Below are 21,237 nucleotides of genomic sequence, written 5' to 3'. Positions count from 1 at the left end.
CAAACTTGGGGGTTCTTGCAAGAAGGGTCACCTCAATCTACGCTGAAAGTTTGGGACCTCTACCTCCAAACATGCCCCCCAGAGCCGCAGAAAGGTGTGAATGTGTTTTTAATGCCTTTATGGTTATGCTGCTGATTCGGAGCACCCGAATTTGCTGAATTTATTCGGCGATCGCCCCAAACCTGCCGAATTCGGCTCATTGTTTTCCCGCCTTTTTTGAATTTGGTTCCATCCAAACTAGAAACCACCGAATCGGGGAAAATTCGGCTGTTTTTCGGTTAGGGATGAACCGAATCGACAGCCCTACAGAAGGTACATTATTAAGCAGTTTAATACTATACAATTGCAGCTTGCAATTGTATAAAATAGTTATAAAATAAAATACTATACAATTGCAAAAAAATAGTTATGCCGCTAAGATCAAAGATCAGAGACCCAGAATCCAGTCTAGATGTACATTGGGCTTTCTCACTGGCCGATCACATTCAATCCATCCTCCTGGTAGTATAGATCAAATCTTTTAAGCTGGAAAGCCAATAGCAGCAAAGTACAAGGCAGACCAGCTTCCTCAAAAGGCACTATTTGCTGAAGAAGAAGAAGAAGAGGAGGAGGAGGAGGAGGAGGAGGAAGAGGAGGAGTTGGTTTTTATATGCCGACTTTCTCTACCACTTAAGGAAGAATCAAAATGGCTTACAATCACCTTCCCCCTCCCATCCCCACAACAGACACCCAGTGAGGTAGGTGGGGCTGAGAGAGCTCTAAAAGACCTGTGACTAGCCCATGGTCACCCAGCTGGCTTCATGTGTAGGAGTGGGAAATCAAATCTGGTTCTTCAGTTCAGAGTCCACTGCTCCAAACCACTGTTCTTAACCACTACACCAGACCGTCTCTCTTTAAGCATATTAGCCTAATAAGCACATCCAAATGTTTGTACATCACTAGCATAACTCTTGATACTTTCCCTCTTTATAACAAATTCTCTTCCCATACTATTTAAAGTCCCCCATGCACATATTTGCAAAGCAGTATGCCCTGCCATACAAGGGCTGCTGTTTAAAACACAAACCTAAAACCCTAGTAGCCATGTGCTGCCATAAGTCAGAAGCAACTCGAGGGCGCATAACACACACAGGCATGTTGAAACTGGTGTTTGTATTTGTTGTAGAATTATCATAACTATAATCTGAGTCCTACATCACCTTAATGAACAGCGAAATTTCCCAGGTTATAAGTAGTCATGAGTCAAAGTTCACTTTATCAGATGCAAGTGAGAACGAATATCCACCAGCCCTTATATCCAGGTTAGAAAGTGGGAGGGGTGTTACTACTGGAAGCTTTTAGCTGAAGTTTGCCCATATCTGTACAAAATTTCCCTTTTGGATGAAAGCACAAGTCTGCTTTTTCATTGAACTTTGAACAATCTTTTTTTTTGCTGTCAAGTCACAGCTGGCTTATGGAGACCCTGTAGGGCAGGGGTGTCAAACATAAGGCCTGAAGGCCGGATCTGGCCCCTTGAGAGCTTTTATCCGGCCCGTGAGCCAGCCGAGGCAGCCACTGCCACCCCCCACTCTCGATCTGGGCTGGTGAGGCATGGCCCGGCCTGACCAAATGACATTTATATCATATCCGGCCCTTGTAACAATTGAGTTTGACACCCCTGCTGTAGGGTTTCAAGGCACGAGAAGTTCTGAGGTGGTGTGCCAATGCCTGTCTCTGTATCACCCTAGTTTTCCTTGGAGGTCTCCCAGGTTTTTCTTGGCTACAGCAAACCCCGCCCCCCATGTCCCTGCCCCACCTGGTTACTAGGCCAGGCCTGGCTACCCCGCACACCAAGGAGATAAACAAACAAAAAATTTAATTTCCCTGTGGGAAAAAATTACATGAAAATAAAAATGAAAGGCAATGGCAAGTGTCGTGATACAGCTGCAGGGAATAAATAGTTTGCCAACCTCCAGGTACTAGCTGGAGATCTCCTGCTATTACAACTGATCTCCAGCCAATAGAGATCAGTTCACCTGGAGAAAATGGCCACTTTGGCAATTGGACTCTACAGCACTGAAGTCCCTCCCTACCCAAACCCTGCCCTCCTCAGGCTCCACCCCAAAAACCTCCTACCGGTGGTGAACAGGCACCTGGCAACCCTAGGAATAAATGAAAAGGGCCATTTCCCATAGGGTGTACCATTTTAATAGAAGACTCTCTTTCAACCACTTGCCAATGGATAAAAGGATATAACCGGGAATTGTTGGTTTTAACGAATATCGTACGGAACTGAATGTTTTTATTGTATTTTTGTAATATACTGTTGATGTTACCCACCCTGAGCCCGGCCTTGGCTCGCATAGAGGCTGGGATATAAATCCAATAAACCAACAAATAAATATTTTTGGCCTGGTTGGCCACAAGTACTGGCCATACCTCCATCAATTTACTGTTTCTGCTGCAAGGGAGACCACCTCAGGAGATTCGGTGACAACATTAGTATCCACACGGCTGTGCCTTTTGTTCAGTGTGAAAGGCTACTTGAATAGGGGTCAACTGTAGTCAATTCTCTGCTTTCCACAATTAATTGCTCCACACTGGATGCTACAAAATTCTTCTGCTCCAGAAGCATGCAACAAAAGGTTTTATGACGCTTGTGCTGGGTACCAGACAAATGAGAGCTGGAAACATGGTATTTCACTCTGGGCAATCTAGTAAGACTTAGCAAAAAAATCTTTTAAAATGGACCAGTGAAGCTTCCATGCTGAATTCACGCTGTTTCCCCTCCCTCCAAAGCCGACAAGGTCCCCAAAAGTAATTTACCCTTTTGTAAAAAGTGGGAACCTTTTTAGCAATCTGCTGCTGGTTTCATCAGATTTCCAAAGGGATGCTGAATGATTCTTCACTACAAAGTCTCACATCAGAGAAAGTGCAAGCAAAAATTAAAAACCCATACTCATTAAAAAGTGGCTTTTCCTTCAACATGACAAACCAATATCAACTATAGCGCATCAACAGGAACAGCAGCTGCTGGAGAAATGATTAAAAGTTTACACTTTGCGGTGGCTATGTGTGGCTATTTCACTGCATGCACGTGTGGCAGGAAGCCATGATAAGAACTCTGCTGCATCAGACTAAGGGCACAACTAGACATTACGGCGTCCCTGGATCCAACACAGGGATGCTGCTGCCATTTTAGATCCCAATGTGAGCTGCTTAAAAATGCTGCAAGGCACTCTTGCTCCCCCCACCTTTTAAAGTGCCGAAAGAGCTGCAGGGTGTGTGTGAGGTGGCTGTTTTGGCACTTGAAAAAGCATGGCCGGGGTTAAGAGTACCTGCTCCCACCGTGCAGCTAGACCAATCAGGATGAGGCCCTCACAGCATTTTAAATGGTCCATGCTCTAAAATGGCGGCAATGGCCCTGGGTTGGACCCAGGGATGCTATAACATCTAGTTGTGCCCTGAAGTTCCATCTGACCCAGTATCCTGTTTCCGGCAATGGCCAGCCATTGCTAAACCTAAGTTCCATGACTGTAACCTTCTTTTAAAGTTTTCTAAAGCCAGTGGCCCTTATCACAAATTGTGGCAGTGAATTCCACACATGGGTTGTGGAAAGGGCCAACAGGTCGCAGCTGACTTAAGAAGACCCCATAGGGTTTTCAAGGCAAGAGATGTACAGAGGTGGTTTGGCATTGCCTGCCTTTGCATAGCCACCTTGGTGTTCCTCGGTAGTCTTCCATCCAAATACTAAGCAGAGCCAAATATTTATATATATATATATAAAACAGATTACTTAATCTTTGCCACACAGCAAGACTGGATGACATTTTCCATTTATAGATTAATATGCAATTTTCAGCTATGATGCTTAACAAATTATTTTATTGAATTGCCGTGGCAATAAATTAGCATACTGATATAATAGTTTATTATGGTTTTGCATATGAAAAAAAAGGCACAGTGCTGTTAATCTATCAAATTGCTGAAGGATAAATAATATTGAATTGTTGACTATATGAAACATGATGCCAACCAGATTTAATCAAAAACTGTAGGAAACCGAGCATGTCTACCTATCTATCTTTCTTTCAGAAATAATTTGTGCTGGCTCAAGCATAACATAGACGGTACTTCCTAGGACCAGAGACTCACCAGCATTATGGTTCAAGGCAGTTACAGTTGTAAAGTGAAAGGGACTAAAGGTAAACAGCAAGAAGAGATGCTTGTAAATGATGCTTTTGTTTATATACTCAGACAAAGCCACTCATGTCCCATTGGCATCCCAGGGCTCAGCCTTTTTACATGAAAACTGCTTTCTCCCATTTTCAGTTCTTCTTTGTGCTTCTGAATCGCTGCAGCGTGCTGTTTAAAATGTCTGGAGCGCTTCCAAAAGGACTGCTCCCCCTGACCCCAGGCTTTTTTCGCGGCAAGTTCTTTTTTGGCTTTTTAAAAATGTTCTAAGATTAGTGCTATAGTGCTATAGCAGATATCCAAAATAATGCACATTTAATCAGCAGTGCAATTCTAAAAACATAACCTGGCACTGTAGAGCTCCCAGATTTAGTTAACCAAGAAGTCTTTAATTTGTTAATAGCCCTAATAATTCCTCTTATATGTAGGTCTAAGTATATGCTATATCATCAGCATTCAGATGCATTGGATTACTACGGTGCTATAGCATTATAGCACTAATCTTGGAAAATGTTTTAAAAAGCCGAAGAACACGCCGCAAAAAGGCAGGGGGGGGGGAAGGGAAGCGTGGCACTGTTTGAAAAGGCCAGAGTGCTTCAGAGCACTTTAGAGATGGCTCACTAATGGAGTTAAATCAGCTGTATGAAACACCAGTCCTAGTCGCTTTACTGGAAATCAGGCCCACAACAGATAACAGATCCAGTTTAGAACAGTAATCTGAAAAGGCCTCAGTGTGCTGTGGAAGTTAACAGTGTCGGACTAGGAGATGGGAGATCTTGGGCCAGTCACACAATCTCAGCCTAACCTACCTTAAAGGTGGCATATAAATGAAGAAAATAAATAAATAAGCTATATCTTATGTTCTACATACAAGGGTCTGAATCAAAAACCTAGTTCTACATGCCCAAGGAAGCTCTGAACTTGTATTTTTAGAATAGCACCTCACTATGCTGTATAACAGAGATATTTTGAAATGGATGGGGCTTTCAAAAGCAGCTGGAGATATTACATGGGGAGTCTGCCACTAAAAGGGGGAGGAGTCAAAAGTGAGGGAGTTAAAGTACCTACTGGATATGCCCAAGCCCCTGTGTATGCATCTTATCCTGTTTTTTGGATTCCAATCAATATCTATAAGGACTAGGGCTGTAAAAAAAAAAAAAATTCGGTACAGTTCGGATTCGGCCGAATTTGGCCCTTGTGGGTTCGGTACGTGCCGAAGTCCGAACTCCCCCACTTTGGATCCGTTCAATTCGGCGGGAATTCAAAGTTCGGAAAAAAAATTCGGCCGAATAAAGCCATTAAAAACACAATCGCGCCTTTCCGCGGCTCTGGGGGGGCATTTTTGGGCTTAGAGGTCCCAAACTTTCAGCAGAGCTTCAAAGGACGTATATTGAAAGACTCCCCAAGTTTTGTAAAGATTGGGTCGGGGGGGCTGAGATATGGGCCCTGAAAGGGGTCCCCCCCACCCTTAATGTGCATCTCTCAGCAGAGCTTGCCGCCCATGCACAAAGCTCCCAGCCCCGACAAACAGCTGATGAGAGCAAGGGCGGGGCAGGTGCTAAGAACTTTGCAAAGCAACACAACTGAAAAGCAACACCTTTGCAAACATGCAAAGGGCGGGGCAGGTGTGAAGAATTTTGCAAAACAATACAACTGCAAAGCAACACAAGCACGCAATGCAACACTTTGCAACAGTGCAAAGCAACACCTGACACCTGGGAGTTTGCATACCATGGAAAGGGACAGAGGCAGCTAGCTATGCATAATGAGCAGGAGGGGGTGGAATTTCTCCTTTTGCATTGGACTTGGGACCAGGCAGATGCATTCTTTAAGTCACCATTTGAAAACCAGTTTTGAGCAAGCATCAAAATAACCTAACTGATCTTATGAATGAGGAAAAACCTGAAGAATAAAAATGAAGCCCCCCCTCAAACCAGGGAGAGAGAGACTGGAGGGGGAACACACACCCCAGGCAGAACCGGCAAAAGCCCCCTTTGGCTTCCCCCCCACCCACAGAAACTGCTCCCTCCCCACACACACACACAGACTCTGCTTTCTCCCCCCCACACACACAGAAAAGAAAAATTATAGATTAAAGCCCCCAAAGGGGTCTTACTGTGGCTGTCTTCTGTTCCAGCAGAAGGGGATGGGAGGCTGGGTAATCCAATATGATTCCATTTGTATCCAATATAAGATCCATATGTATGCATCTCTCGAGGGTGATCCATTCATCCCAATAGGGAAAAGGGGAAAGCCCATATCTCGGGGGCCCCTGACCCAATGTTTACAAAACTTGGGTGGTCTCTTAAAAAGCCTTGTCTGAAGCTCTGCTGAAAGTTTGGAGTCGGCACACCCAAAAATGCGCCCCCTGCAGCCACGGAAAGAGAAAAGGGGGGAGCCGATATTTCAGCCCCCACTGAACCCATCTTTACAAAACTTGGGTGGTCTCTTAAGAGGTATTGTCTGAAGCTATGATAAAAGTTTGGGGGCTGCACCCCCAAAAAAGCGCCCCCTGCAGCCACGAAAATGGAAAAGGGGGGAGAGGAAAAAGGGGTGGAGCCCATATCTCGGGACCCCCTGACCCAATGTTTACAAAACTTGGGGGGTCTCTTAAGAAGCCTTGTCTGATGCTCCGCTGAAAGTTTGGGGTCGGCACATCCAAAAATGCGCCCTCTGCAGCCATGGAAAGAAAAAGGGGGGAGCCCATATCTCGGGACCCCCTGACCCAATGTTTACAAAACTTGGGTGGTCTCTTAAGAAAACTTGTCTGAATATCCCCTGAAAGTTTGGGGTCTGTACCCCAAAAATGCGCCCCCTGCAGCCACGGAAAGGAGCGAATGTGCACAAGCACCCCCTCACACACATGAGGATTTCCCTCTCTCTATCTCTTTCCCCGGCCGGCCGCACATCAGCTGATTCCTCCAGTACTCAATCCTGACTGATTGGCCAGAAGAAGACCCAGCTTGGCCACCGAATGGCCGGGGGAGGAGAATGCTGCTTACTGAAGGTTATGCTGCTTACTGACGGCCCCGAATTGGCCGAATTTATTCGCGAACTCCCGAACTCGCTGAATTCGGCCCCCCCGGTTGCCCGCCAGTTTTGATTTCAGTTCCTCCCGAACTAAAAACCGCCGAATCAAGGGAAATTCGGCTGATTTTCAGTTCGGGCCGAACCAAATTGACAGCCCTAATAAGGACAAAACAGAAGTTCTAGGTATAAGCTAACAGTTGTCTCTGGAAAAACAAAATGATGCTATTTTTAAATGAACTGTTGCAGACTGTTGCACTCTGAAAAAACACCAATCATAGCAAATCATACAATATTGTCACTGGATCAGAAAAAATTGTTGCAGTTATAGTTTTAGGTGAGTTTTTTTCTCCTTCCTGCCTTACCCTGTTGATTTCATACTGATGCTTTTAGTGACGTTTCTTGAGTTTTAATGATTTTGTTGTTTTTTGTTACTGTTCAGTTTCATTTTGAACTCTCGTATTTTAATAGTTTGGGGAAAGTTGTGTTGTATTTTTTTTAAACCTCCCTGCTGTTTTAATGTCTTGACACAATTAATTGTTTATGATCATAACCATGTTATTATGTTGTTTTAATCTGTTGTTACCTGCCCTGGGGGGAAAAGATGGCCAAGGGCCATGTGTGTGACCAAATGTAAATAAGTACGTTTTCCAGTGCTTATGTTGGTTTCCTTTGGTGATACAGAAAGGGGTTTTAAATATAGGTTTAGCTCTTGTTTGAGTAATTAGGGGCCGAAAATTGTTGAGACCATGTTTAAGAGAGCAAACAATACTCTGTTGTTTTGCCTGAGAAGGCAAGTAAAAAGAATGTCCTGTCTCCATCTGTAGGACAAGGAGTTAACCTGAGCATACAGGCTACAGTGAAGATCATGCAGAAAGTCTGATTAGCAATTCCTAAGAGAGGAGACCTGCCCACTGCACGGAAAACTCCCTGTTTCCTGCTTCATTGCTTGAAGGACTATAGAAAGAAAGGCCAACCCCCTACAGGTCAAAACCCTCCCTCATGCCAGGCAAATCAATCAAGGACATCTGCTCTAACAAATGCAGGCGAAAGGGCATCGTGCATGTTAAAAGCACAAAATGACAGCCAGCACTGGACACCAGTGTGTAGGCAGCCTTACAAATTTACAGACAGGGGTTGTGACCCTTCCACTAACACTTCCATGTGAATTAAGGGGGGGGGAAGGAATGATTTATGGGACTAATTCCACTACCAAATTTACTGTAGGGAACTATTTTTGAATCGGGCGACTAGCACTGCAAACTAGTTCCTTCTTTTGCTTGACAAGTCGCCGCAAGAAGGGATCCAAAGGCAGGATATGAAAAACCTTGTGTGGTCTCCTGCAGAAGGTATGAAAAACAGACAGAGATCAGCTGCAGTCTCTCTCTCTCTGACTGAAGGATCAGAAGCCATTCTGCGATGAAATGGAGAAGGTGCATTTAATTTACTCATTCCAGTTCTGAAAAAAACAACACCTGGGCTTCCTATAAAACATCTGGCAAAATTTGCCTACGATATAAAGGACAAATCTAGAACTCTCAGTTGGCATCTACAGCTCACTTGTAACAAAACTAGCAGCAGTAACAACAATAATAATGATGGAAAGCTATTTAGACTTTTTTTAGGGTAGAGACTCTCCCAAATAGATATTTAAACTATTTAGTGCCACCAAGGGACTCTCAAGACAATTTATTTTTAAAAAGCATACCAATGATACCCAGCCAGTTTCCAATGTAGGGACCTCTATATTTTTCAAGCAATTAAAATGCAAATATGTGTTGCTTCGAAAATGTGGTCCTCCCACCAAGCCATCCAACTACAGACAGCCATGTGGACTCTGAGCACCAGAACTGTGAGTATGCCTTGAATGTGATCAGTGGCAAAGGTTCCTAGTTTTTATCACTCACGTGCTCATGCAGCCCTTTAAATCCCCACCCAAAGTCTCTTCTTTCCATCTGTCATTTCAGAAGTCTTTTTTTTTAGTTCCTCACAAGCTGTGCATTCCACCAGACTCCTTTCCACTACTTGGAAGCATACAACTGAGGATTTAAACTGCAAACAGGGAAAAAATAGGGTTCTTCCCTGCATCTGCAATGGCTGTTAGGAAAGAAACCCCCAAAACAGTATTTCTCCCTCATGCAATCAATGTGATCCATGATGTTTCACTGAGGCGTAAAGGGAATATTCAAAATAAAAGGAGCTATATATCACAGAAGCAACTTTAAGCATTATGGCAAAGTAGCTGCGTTAGTCAGCTGCAGTGATAAAATTAATACCGGTTGAGTATTCCTTATCCAGACATGCAATATCCGGACTGATTCAAAAACTGGACCTTTTGAGCCGGCATGCGGGCATTACTCACGGGCCCTCAGAAGTGCTATTGATGGTTCAATGTACACAAAATTATTAAAAATATTGTCTAAAATTACATTCAGGCTATATGTATAAAGTATATATGAAATATAAATGAATTTCGTGTTTAGACCTGGGTCCATCCCCAAGAGCTCTCATTACGTATATGCAAAAATTCCAAAATATTCAAAAATACAGAAAGATCTGAAATATGGACCACTTCTAGTCCCATGCAGTCCGGATAAGGGATACTCAACCCGTACATAAAAAAGAGACACATGTCATCTTCCCTCTAAACTACCAACTGTGATACTGGGAGTCATCCACGTTGCATGTTTTGTGCTGGAACCTCACTAAACTGAATCAAAGCTATAGCCTTGGAGTACATGGGAGATTCAGCCCTTAATCCATAAACTGGTACAAACAAGGCAAGCTGCTATTGCCCCGCTAGAACAAACACAGCTGGAACACAGCTATGATTAAAAGAATAATGAGCTAAAACCTCCAACTACATTATCTGAACTGTGACAGAGTAGATACCAATTAACATTGGGCTAGTGGATCCAGCCATTGATTAGGTGTGCAGGGTAGCAAAGCAATGAAGTGATGTTTATTCTTTAGTCTGTTAATGTAGTTAGGGTAGACTGGTGATTTACCAGAAAGCTTTAAGCGGCAAGTTAAACTTTGGTAGCTTATTTCTACACAGTGGCCACTGGAGCTAACAATGTGGCAGATGTTAGCATTACAGGGGGCATCCCTCCCTTCTAAGGAAATTATTCCCATATCAGTTTGAACTACATCCAATATTTCCCACAGACCCTAAATTAGGATAACAGGATTTTATTTGCTGTTCGATATTTAAAATTTTGTACGCAGCTTTGGGTGCTGCCCAAAGCAAAGAACAGGAGCTTTAAAACAGGAAAGCAAGTAAAACAAACAGATCCTGCTTTCTGTTTTTGTGCAATAAACAACATCCTGGCTAATATGCAAATTTCCACCAAAGCAAGAGTTCATGGGGTGGAGGTAGGGTTGCTAGCTCCGGGTTGGGAAATACCTGGAAATGTTTGGGGTGGAGCCTGAGGAGGGCAGGGTTTGGAGAGGGGAGGGACTTTAATGCCATAGAGTCCAAATGACAAAGTGGCCATTTTCTCCAGGGGAACTGATCTCTATTGGCTGGAGATCACTTGTAATAGTAGGAGATCTCCAACTAGTACCTGGAAGTTGGCAACCCTAGGTGGAGGCCTATTTCACCCACCATCAGATCTTTTGTGATAGAATGGTTCCTGATCAAGCAGTGGAGAGAAACCTCAAGATCTTTCTTAGGAGGAGGAAAATGAAAATGAAAGACAGGCAGGAGATTTTAAAACTTATCAGAATGTTCAAGGAGGCATTTCTATAAAGGGAAAAAGGCTACAATATAATAGAATGGGCCCTGACCTAGATGGCCCAGGTTAGCCCGATCTTGTCAGATCTTGTGAGCTGTGAACGGTTTTCTTGCTGTAAGTGGTTTCAACTAAAATGTGGGGGTCCTGACTGTTTTTCGGTCCCTACAGTGGTCCCTATGCCTCAAAAATGAGCCCCTACAATGATGATTTTAAGGGGTGGTTAATTTATTTTATCTTTATATCATGATTTTAGTGTATCTTATTGCATTTTATGCATCAAGTATTATGTTGTTAGCTGCCCTGGGCTGGAGATTGAGGACGGGATAAAAACAAACAAATAAACAAGCAGAGTAAGCTGCGCTTGGTATTTAGATGGGAGACCGCCAAAGAATTCCAGAGTAGCTATGCAGAGGCAGGCAATGGCATACCAATTCTGAATGCCTCTTGCCTTGGAAACCATATGGGATCACCCTATGGGATAAGTCTGCTCTGACTTGACAGCAGTTTCTACCACCATTGTAATGGAATGGAGGGTGCTTTTATAAAGGGAACAGGAGTGTAGACTATTCCACTGTTTATTGTATGTAATATCTTGCTCTTACTGCATTGTTTCCTACTTTTGTTCTTCTACGTTGGCACTGTTTATGAAATATCATGTCTGATATCTTTTTCTTGCATTTTTCTAATATTTGTGATCCTAGTCCTATTGCATTGATTGTTGGATGTCTTATGCTGCTTGACTACAATGTCTTACATTGTGTAATCTGCCTTGAGACTCAGAAGAAGAAGAAGAGTTGGTTTTTATATGCTGACTTTCTCTACCACTTAAGGGAGACTCAAACCGGCTTACAATCACCTTCCCTTTCCCTCCCCACAACAGACACCCTGTGGGGTAGGTGGGGCTGAGAGAGTGGGACTAACCCAAGGTCACCCAGATGGCTTCACGTGTAGGAGTGGGGAAACAAGCCCAGTTCACCAGATTAGCCTCCGTGGCTCATGTGGAGGAGTGGGGAATCAAACCCGGTTCTCCAGACCAGAGTCCACCACTCCAAACCACTGCTCTTAACCACTACACCACGCTGAGAAAGGCAGGCTATAAATGAAACACACAAATAAATAAACATCTGAGCTCTAGCTGCGTCAGTAAACCTTAAAAACAAAACAAACAAACAAAAACAACAACACACAAATACAGATCTAGCCTATTACAATAATAGCCTCCTACAAGGCTGCTGAGTAGCAGATTATTGACTGGAACCAAGAATGGGATGTCTATGTGTGCTTTTAGCCAATTTCCCTTTCCTGCTGCCACCTTTCATTCAACATGATATTTTCTTCCAAAGGGTCCCTTGAAACTCAGCAGCAGTTTTCTGGGGAGAGGGCCCAGGGAGCTTCTGAGGGGGGAAGGAATTTATTATTTTCAAGAATATATATATTAAAAATATTGTATCCCACTTTCTCCTCAACGGGGAAGACAGTAAATGCCACTTCTATATGTCTGTGTCTTGGATCCATCCCACTGCATTAAATATCATAAAAGCGTATTGTACTGTAACGCTGCTTGGGGGTGGGGGAGAAGGTCTCGTGTTGAGATGCTGTCATAAATGATTTAGCGTCACGGGAGCGTGGAATAAAATGCCATGAGGGGACACTTCATTTATCACCGTGTCTTCTAGTTGCAGCCGCTTTAACTAACAAACTAATTCACTTCAAAAACAGTCCAAAGAATAACAGCAACTGTGACCACATGAACAGAAAGAGTGAAGAAGCCTGTGGCATCTTAAAAGCAAATGATTCTGTGGTTATTTGTCAAAAGTGTGAATTATTCTCAGCAGATATATCGCATACAGAAGCAGAGAAAAGGAGTGGGGCCCAAATAGCCATGAAATGCAAGGGGGTAGCTGTAGGTCTGTTTCTGAGGAAGAAGAAGACTTGTTTTTTATATGCCGACTTTCTCTACCACTTAAGGAAGAATCAAACTGGCTTACAATCACCTTTCTTCCCCTCCCCACAACAGACACCCTGTGAGGTAGGTGGGGCTGAGACAGTGTGACTAGCCCAAGGTCACCCAGCTGGCTTCATGTGGAGGAGTGGGAAAACCAACCCAGTTCACCAGATTAGCCTCCACCACTCATGTGGATGAGTGGGGAATCAAACCCCATTCTCCAGATCAGACTCCCCCGCTCCAAACCACCACTCTTAACCACTACACCACGCTGGCTCTCCTACAACAGATGAACCTGGCTACTGCCGGACCTTCTCAACAAACTCGCCACCCAAACAGCAACAGGAAGTCAGTCTGTGTGTGTGTTCTGAGAAAATTCTTGCTTTGAGTATTAGATGCAAAAGCTAAAAAGTGCAAATTATTAGATTCTCCCTTTCTGTTTGTACAGTTTAAGCGTTATCCGGCAACAGCCAATAGACAGCAAATAGTGTGAGGCATTTCACTGCTTCCATGAATTAAGCAAGTTCATGGAAATTATGTTTATCGGCTTCCGATTGCCTCAACAGTCCTCTGAGCTCCCCCCCAAAAGCATTACACTGTGCGGTACCAGACTCTGCAACAAGAAGAGGAATTCAGCCGGGATCGCTCACTCTCTCTTGGACTCCCAAGCACTGGTGTTTGTGTAAAGTAAGTAGATCATGATAAGAAAGACCTAATTCCACACTTTGTTATTTTGGCTCATTTTTAGAAAAGCTTGTTAACCCATATCTGCATTTCTAGATCTTCAGAACCATCTACCCCCTTCTCTTTTTCTTGGATCTTTCCTATATCACTTAAACATAATTTCATAATAAAGACTTCCTGATGCTAGGAAGTAATTCCCCACCCCCACCCCATGTTAATAATTCATTGCTTCTTAATTATAATTTAATAGGGCCAATAATGTGACATCTGATTGATGTCACTTTATATGAACACAGAAAAATCTATTTTTAAAACAACTTGTATATCTCCTCTTTCAGTGGCTCTGCTGAGAACATGTTTTGTAAATATACTGCCTTGTGCTGCTACTTAGGCAGACAGTTCTAACAGTTTAATGCATCAAATCTGGCACTTGGAGGTCCCTGTCGTACCTAAATATTTGGCTGTGTCATCTCCTGCAGAAACACTATCTTACATGGATGAGAGAAAATGATAAAGAGGGGGAAATGTGCTAAATTTAGTTACATATACCTAGGGTAATGGTTCCATGGCTGAACCTTGACACTACAGTATATCAGACTGCCTGCTAGCTAAAATAATGTGTAGTTTTGAAAGAAGCAGGCAGAGGAAGAGGTAGAGATGGGCAATATTGCACCAAAAGATATACCTCAGGCCTCTGACCAAGAGATAGCCCATCTTACTTTATTGGCATCTCTGAAAGCCTCTACACAGAAGGCTACCAAACGGAATCAGCCAGCAAATGGTGATGACAGCTGAGTGCCGAGAAATCATTAAGATAATAAATATAGTACAGGTGTGGTGAGAGACGGCCTCTACTTAAAGAGACATTACATCACACTGGGGATCCATGGAGGGAGTGAGGGCTGGTTTAGTACACTTGGCACCGCAAAGCTGCTCCCTTATGCCCCCTCGCAAACAGAGGAGTTTTAATCATATGGCTACTTTCTACTCCAGCACGCTCTTCCCATGTGGCCAGTGTCGCATGGGAATCAGGGCCATTCTTCTCTTCACGTTTGTTGATGTTGTACACATCCTGAAATGCTGGACACCATATACAAGGTGTGAGCCATGAGCCATGTTTTAAGGCACACGGACTGTTTTAACATAAAGCCACACAGAATATAAGGCTTTTATATATATAATGTTTGTGTGTATGTCAGGATGTGTATTGTAAAATTGTGTATGTAAGGTGAATAAAAAGCCCCGTGGTGCAGAGTGGTAAGCTGCAGTACTGCAATCCAAGCTCTGCTCACGACCTGAGTTCGATCCCAGCGGAAGTTGGTTTCAGGTAGCCGGCTCAAGGTCGACTCAGCCTTCCATCCTTCCGAGGTCGGCAAAATGAGTACCCAGCTTGCTGGGGGTAAAGGGAAGATGACTGGGGAAGGCACTGGCAAACCACCCCGTAAACAAAGTCTGCCTAGTAAACGTCGGGATGTGACGTCACCCCATGGGTCAGGAATGACCCGGTGCTTGCACAGAGGACCTTTACCTTTAAGGTGAGACCACTGAGGAAGGCCTATAAAAGGCTGAAATGTATCTGGTCAGATTTTGGTCATTTGTATGTACTAACATCAACTGTTATGTGTTGGTAATATTTGTAACAATGTTTGTGCTTTTTAGGAAGGCTGTATTTTAGGCCCTGTGTTTTTAAATACATTTTTTTTATTTTTTTAAAGTTTTATTGTTAGAAAGTGCAAAAAACAACAACACAGGAACACCAGAAATTAAGGAAAAAAAACACTGCATAGATACAAAGACCGAAATAAAAAACGATCACAAAAATTACATAGACCAAAGAAAAAGACCATTCTTGAACTTCATTTGCAAACCCCAATGGGAGCAACAATACATTCCACTAATTCTCTGCTCATTAAGACATAAAATATTGGTTTACCTAATTAAATTACTTATATTACAATAAGAGGTTTTTCCTAAATAAAGTAGCAAATTACCCCACACCTTATTAAATTCTTCCCCCACCTTATATCCTTGTTTTTAAATACAATTGTGCACAATATATCAGTTGTTATATTAGATAGTGTTTAGTTCAACCCCTTTGGTTTCTCCTGACTTCCAGGATGAGTTTCTTTGTTCCCCCTTTTCTTCAGTTATTTTTCACATGGGAGCCAGCCACAGCCAATAGCTTTGCCACAGATCAATCCTAGCAAGGTACAGATACCTAGTATGATAAATAGACTACTGATTGAGCCATCTAAAGCAAAGTTACACCCTTCCAAGTCCATTGACGTCAGTGAATTCAGAAAGGTGTCACTCTACATAGAATGCCACTGTAATATAAGGCGTGTTCAGAAAAATAATTTATTTCATATGTACCTCACCCTTTGTCAAAGAGCAAAGTAGCATTTCTGGTTCTTGACAACCCACCCCTTCATCCTTGCCTTAACGCTGTATGGTAGGGTAAGGTGAGAGAGTGACTGACTCCCTCTGAGTAACTCTAATTTATTTCTTAGTGATTTACCACACAGCCTTAAATCTGTAAATGGTAACCCCCCTAAACAAGGAGATCTAGCTGTACCACTACTTTAATATGCTGATGACACTGTAATACTCTCTCACTGGAGTATAGATAACATTCCAATTGAACAAGTTAAGAGCTATAAATACCTAGGCATCACATATAAATACAACTTATCATGGTCAGGCCATAGAGATAGGGAGACAAATTTGGCTGCCCACTCAGCACTTCAATTGAAACAATTTTTTTCCCAAGGGTAACCAAAATATTACTGCAGCCACTCAGATTTTTTAACATTAAAATTTTGGGGCAAATCCTTTATGGCATCCCAATCTGGATCCCAGCACTAAATAACTCTATGGAGGGTATTCAAGCAAAAATTTTGAAGCAAATTCTAGGAGTACCGAAATGTGTCCCATATGTGACCTTATGCTTGGAAACAGGCCAGAATTTAGTCGAAACCAGAGCTTGGATCTCAACCTTTAAATACTGGCTTAAAATTCACTTTAGGGCAAATCAAGGAACTCTTATGTTCCACTTGCTAAAAGACACCTACAAAGCTAGTTGGTTCTTCAGTACTCTAGCTAAACTTGGCCAGACCGGCATTTCCTTAGAGGATCTGTCAATGTTAGACGAAAAATTAGCATTCAATACTATCAAAGAATTTTAGACCAAGAAAAACAAATGATATGTCCATCTATTTCACTAACATGCTCCCTCTTAAATTAGGTCTACAGGTTAAATACGGGAAACTAAAACCGTACTTTGATACACTTGAGGATCCCCTCCAACGGAGGGCTTTTATGCTCGCCAGACTTAATGCCCTCCTCTTGGAGATATTAAAGGGCAGGTTTAAAAATATCCCCTTTGAAAAAAGAATATGTTTATGCGGTTTGAGTCAACATGATATACTTCAAAATGTAATTATAAATTGTCTTCTGCTTGATGGCTCTCGTAAGAAAACAATTTTACCCATGATGGATAAAATGAAATTTAGCCACAAAACTGCCATATGCCGGTTTCTAATGAATGACTCTATCCCTGAAGTCACTTTAAAGGTGGCGGAATTTTTGACGGAAGTTGTCAAGTCTAGGATCAAAGCTTAAATCATATCTATATGGGAAATGTATGGAATGAGAATTCTTGTGTACCGTCTATGCTATATTTCTGAGAATACGCCAATAAAGGTCATTTGATTTGATTTGATTTTGACTGACTCACCATCATCCAATAGGCTTCATGGCTGAGGAGGAATTTTAAACAAGTTTCCCCTGGTTTAAGGCCAGCTATCAGACCGCCCTGATTATCACAGTGGCAGAGGAGGAGAAACTAGGTATCCCAGGTCCGATTCATGTAGCCATTTTCTGATGTGGAAAAGTCACTATGAGAAAAGTCTGACTATCCATTTGGTTCTCAACTATGCATGTACATGTGTCTGAATGTACCAAGAATATTCAGCTGGACAGACCACATGTCATATACAGCATCTCAATTCTTATAAGCAGAGTATTTAACTGAAGCATTTAAAAGAACATCCGTAAAAAACCTTCCATCTACAACACCATGATGTTTGGACAATTCTTGCTATCTCACCGTGACTATTATCATAATAAGATCTCTCACAAAGTGGCTCCATATCACACAGCAGGGTGACATACACTAATTTTGTTTAAAGACATTGTAAAGGATTTGCAATATTTCTTCATAGCTTGTGAAGCTGATGGGTAAAATTTTTGATTCATGTGTAAACTGCACGTTGTCTCTAACCTTAGATGTATGCATGTAGCAAACTTGAATTAATGTTCATAAAGCACTCTGGAAATGAAAACAGACACATCAGGATTGGGGAAGGTTATTATTAGAAGTTCCCATTATAGGATATTTGTTGGGCAATTCACTTGCTGTCTGCAATTTATTGCAAGGAGGTGACAAAAAAAGAGGATTGCCTCTTTTTTTAAAAAAATAAAAGAATAATTTCACACTTAATGTATGAACTGAGATTTCTGTGTAAAGTGATTAGGGAAGATGCCACGCAAAAATATTTTGGGATAAGGGCTTGAATTTGCACCACTGAATATGTTATTCTGCGTGAGAGATTGAAACAAATGGTATGTGGATTACAAAAATGTATGAATATGCATTGATGTCAAAACATTCGGCTATGTTACACAATGAGATGACTGAAGAACACAAGCTGAGATGACAACCTTTTTATGATAAATACGGATGTTTTTAAACAGGTATTTTAGTTAGTATTGTTTAAGTTAGAAATGTTAGTCAGTCTGATTATAGAGAATTGACGTAGACATTTAAGATAACAACAAAGAAGAGAAACAATAAATTATATAAGATGAATTAAGTCCGTGCGCTGAAGAAAAGTAATGAACAGAAATGATTGTAATTCGATTTACCCTTTCCCCATACCACCTTCCCTCTTTTTTCTTTTTAATCAAAAAATAAAATAAAAAAATTATTTTTTTAAAAAGAAACAAATGGTATGTTGAGAGATGGCTATTGTTTTGAGATTTAACCAGAAAATGTGGCCATTATGGAAAGGGCCCTGACCTGAACGGACCAGGCTAGCCCACTTTCATCAACTCTTGGAAGATAAGAAGGGTCAGCCCTGGTTAGGACTTAGATGGGAGACCGCTGAGGCTGTCCATGGTTACTACACAGAGGCAGGTAATGGGAAACCACCTATATTTGTCTCTTGCCTTGGAAACCCAATATGGTTGTCATACGTTGGCTGAGACGTGACAGCACTTTCCACCGCCAATGCGGGATGTCCTGACATTGTGAATATCAAATTGTGCAGATCAACAAAACTTTCCAAAACCAGACCTACACCAAGTGTACACTAGCAGTAAGTTTAGCGACTTTCTCCAAAGTGAGTCATCCAGAAAGGGAGGATATCAGTGGTGGAGCCTCTGCTTGGCATGCAGAAGGAGAAGGTCCCAGGTTCAGTCCCTGGCATCTCCAGTTAAAGGGACTAGGCAAGTAGGTGATGTGAAAGACCCCTGCCTTAGACCCTGGAGAGCCACTGCCGGTCTGAGTAGACAATACTGACTTTGATGGACCAAGGGTCTGATTCAGTATAAAGCAGCTTCAGGTGTTCATGTGATCATCCTCAATGAAATATACCCAAACAGGAGAAAAAGACTTAGGTTCGAGAGATCTCCTGTTCCTAGTAAATTTTTTCCAGAATGCTGCAAATTAATTACAATACTTTGAGGGAGGATGGACAGCAAGACAACTCATGACAAAAATGTGCGGTTGGCCAAACCATACCAATTCAGTCTGCTTTTCAGTTCCTTCTGCAGAAGAATTCCCTAAGAAACGGATCAAGTCACACACTAATCCAGCATAAAGATTCTACATTCACTAAGGCACGGGAGTGCGTCTCAGGCTAATGTGCAACCCCATAATTCACAGAACATGGAACTCACTGTTTTACAGTATGCCTGCGCATTGCATTTCTGCACAGAACCTATATATTGGGCCACTGTTTCAAACAGTCCTTTGAACACAGCTGCATAGCAGTAGCAACAAAACTGACCATAGTGCTGAATCTTCCAGATAGGGTTTAGCAACACTTAGCTACACAGAATGGCAATTCTTTGGGAACAATGAAGACTTTCGGCCAGATAGGTGCCTTCCTCCTATGGCTAAGAAACTTTTGCCGATACTAGTGCACTGACATGTGCATATAAGACTCTGTGTTCGTACAATAAACAGTTGTGTTTATGTTAAGATCATGCGATGAGTAATTCAATCTGTATGCTTGCATGAAAAACACACACACATGCTGCTCCTTGGTCAATGATCAGGCATAACAAAGTTCTAAAAAGAGTGAGAATGATGAGCATGGTTAAAGATCTGGGTTAAAGTAAATGCCCCCCTCCCGATCTCTCCCAGACTTTTTTTTTTGGGGTGGGGGTGTCAATCCTAAGTAGACTTATACTCTTCTAACTCCAATGAAGTCAATGGGCTTAGAAGTTGCACTGTAGGCTTAGGATTGCACTGTGCTTTTCTTGGTAGCCAACAGCCTGTGTAAAAATAAAGTGATTGCTTGGTGGTTGCAAGTGTGCTTTCTATTAATGGGCCAGCAGCAGTCTGCACCTGTCCTGTCCTATTTAAAGTCTCGTCCAGGGTTGGTGCAGAGCGATGGAAGAGCAAAACAAGATGGCAGCACCACTCACCAAGAAGAAAGGAGGCACGCATGACAGCATACGTTCTACACATGTGGTCAATACTAAATAAAACTTATATAAACAAATACAATGATACGGAAACTTAGAACCAAATGAACGATTCCCAAACTGTACTAGCAAATTTGTCCACAAGGCAGTGTACCAGAAAAGGAGATGACACACCTTGCACAGACAGCCCAGGTTTATAAGGTTATTCACTGCCCAGACTGTCTCCACTGGACGGCACTTTATGGATGCGATTTTATTTACTGAAAAGATTTTTCGCTTGCAAAACCAGTCCACTCAGGCTCTGAAGTTAGCTTGTGAACAACAGAGAATAAATATTTTTTCTCTGCCACCATAGCAAGGATTTTTCAAAAAGACATATTAAGACATCTGACAAATTCACACTGCTTATATTTTGTCCTGCACCCTGCTTCAGCAGCTTTGTGCTACTTACTGTAACCGTAAGAGAAGACTGAAGAAGGCTACAGTCACCTTGTTGACCAATGTCATCTTCTAATTCTTTTTGTCATTATCAATGCTTGTTTTTTCTACTGCAAGCTGGACACCAACTAGGAAAGATTTCTTAAGCACTCTTTTTAGATGAAAAACCTCAGATATAAAGAAAGGAGAAGATCTTACCTCTACCACAGATTTTGCGTCCAGTCGAAAGTTGAAATCTCCAAAGACAAAATATGAAACTCGTTCAAACCGCTGGTCTATAATTCTGAAAAGGCGTATAAGAAAAAAATATTAAACACACTAAACTCAGTTATTTGTGAAAGAAAATGATCTTTACAATATTTGGCCTAGAATTTCACTGGGTATACAGCCTTAAATAAAAAACAATGATGGGGGTAAGAAAAGTACCGCCAAGATTGACTCAACATGTATACCATACACAACATGTATACGGTTCACAAGAGAACAAACTTCTCTGTCTCTGGGTACAGGCCTGACATT

At 42.1% G+C, this 21,237-nt stretch overlaps 1 protein-coding gene across 2 annotated transcripts in view; it reads right to left on the bottom strand.

The window, feature by feature from the left end:
- INPP5A (inositol polyphosphate-5-phosphatase A) overlaps positions 1–21,237 on the bottom strand; it is a 321,869-nt gene that overhangs the window by 95,952 nt on the left and 204,680 nt on the right. For both annotated transcript variants that reach the window (XM_056849629.1, XM_056849628.1), the window contains exon 9: positions 20,917–21,001. In XM_056849629.1, coding sequence (XP_056705607.1) covers positions 20,917–21,001 — 85 coding nt within the window. The remainder of the gene's footprint in view (positions 1–20,916; positions 21,002–21,237) is intronic.

This window comes from Euleptes europaea, chromosome 5 (assembly GCF_029931775.1).
Source record: "Euleptes europaea isolate rEulEur1 chromosome 5, rEulEur1.hap1, whole genome shotgun sequence".
Lineage (NCBI taxonomy): Eukaryota > Metazoa > Chordata > Lepidosauria > Squamata > Sphaerodactylidae > Euleptes > Euleptes europaea.
This window is presented reverse-complemented; position numbering and strand designations above follow the sequence as displayed.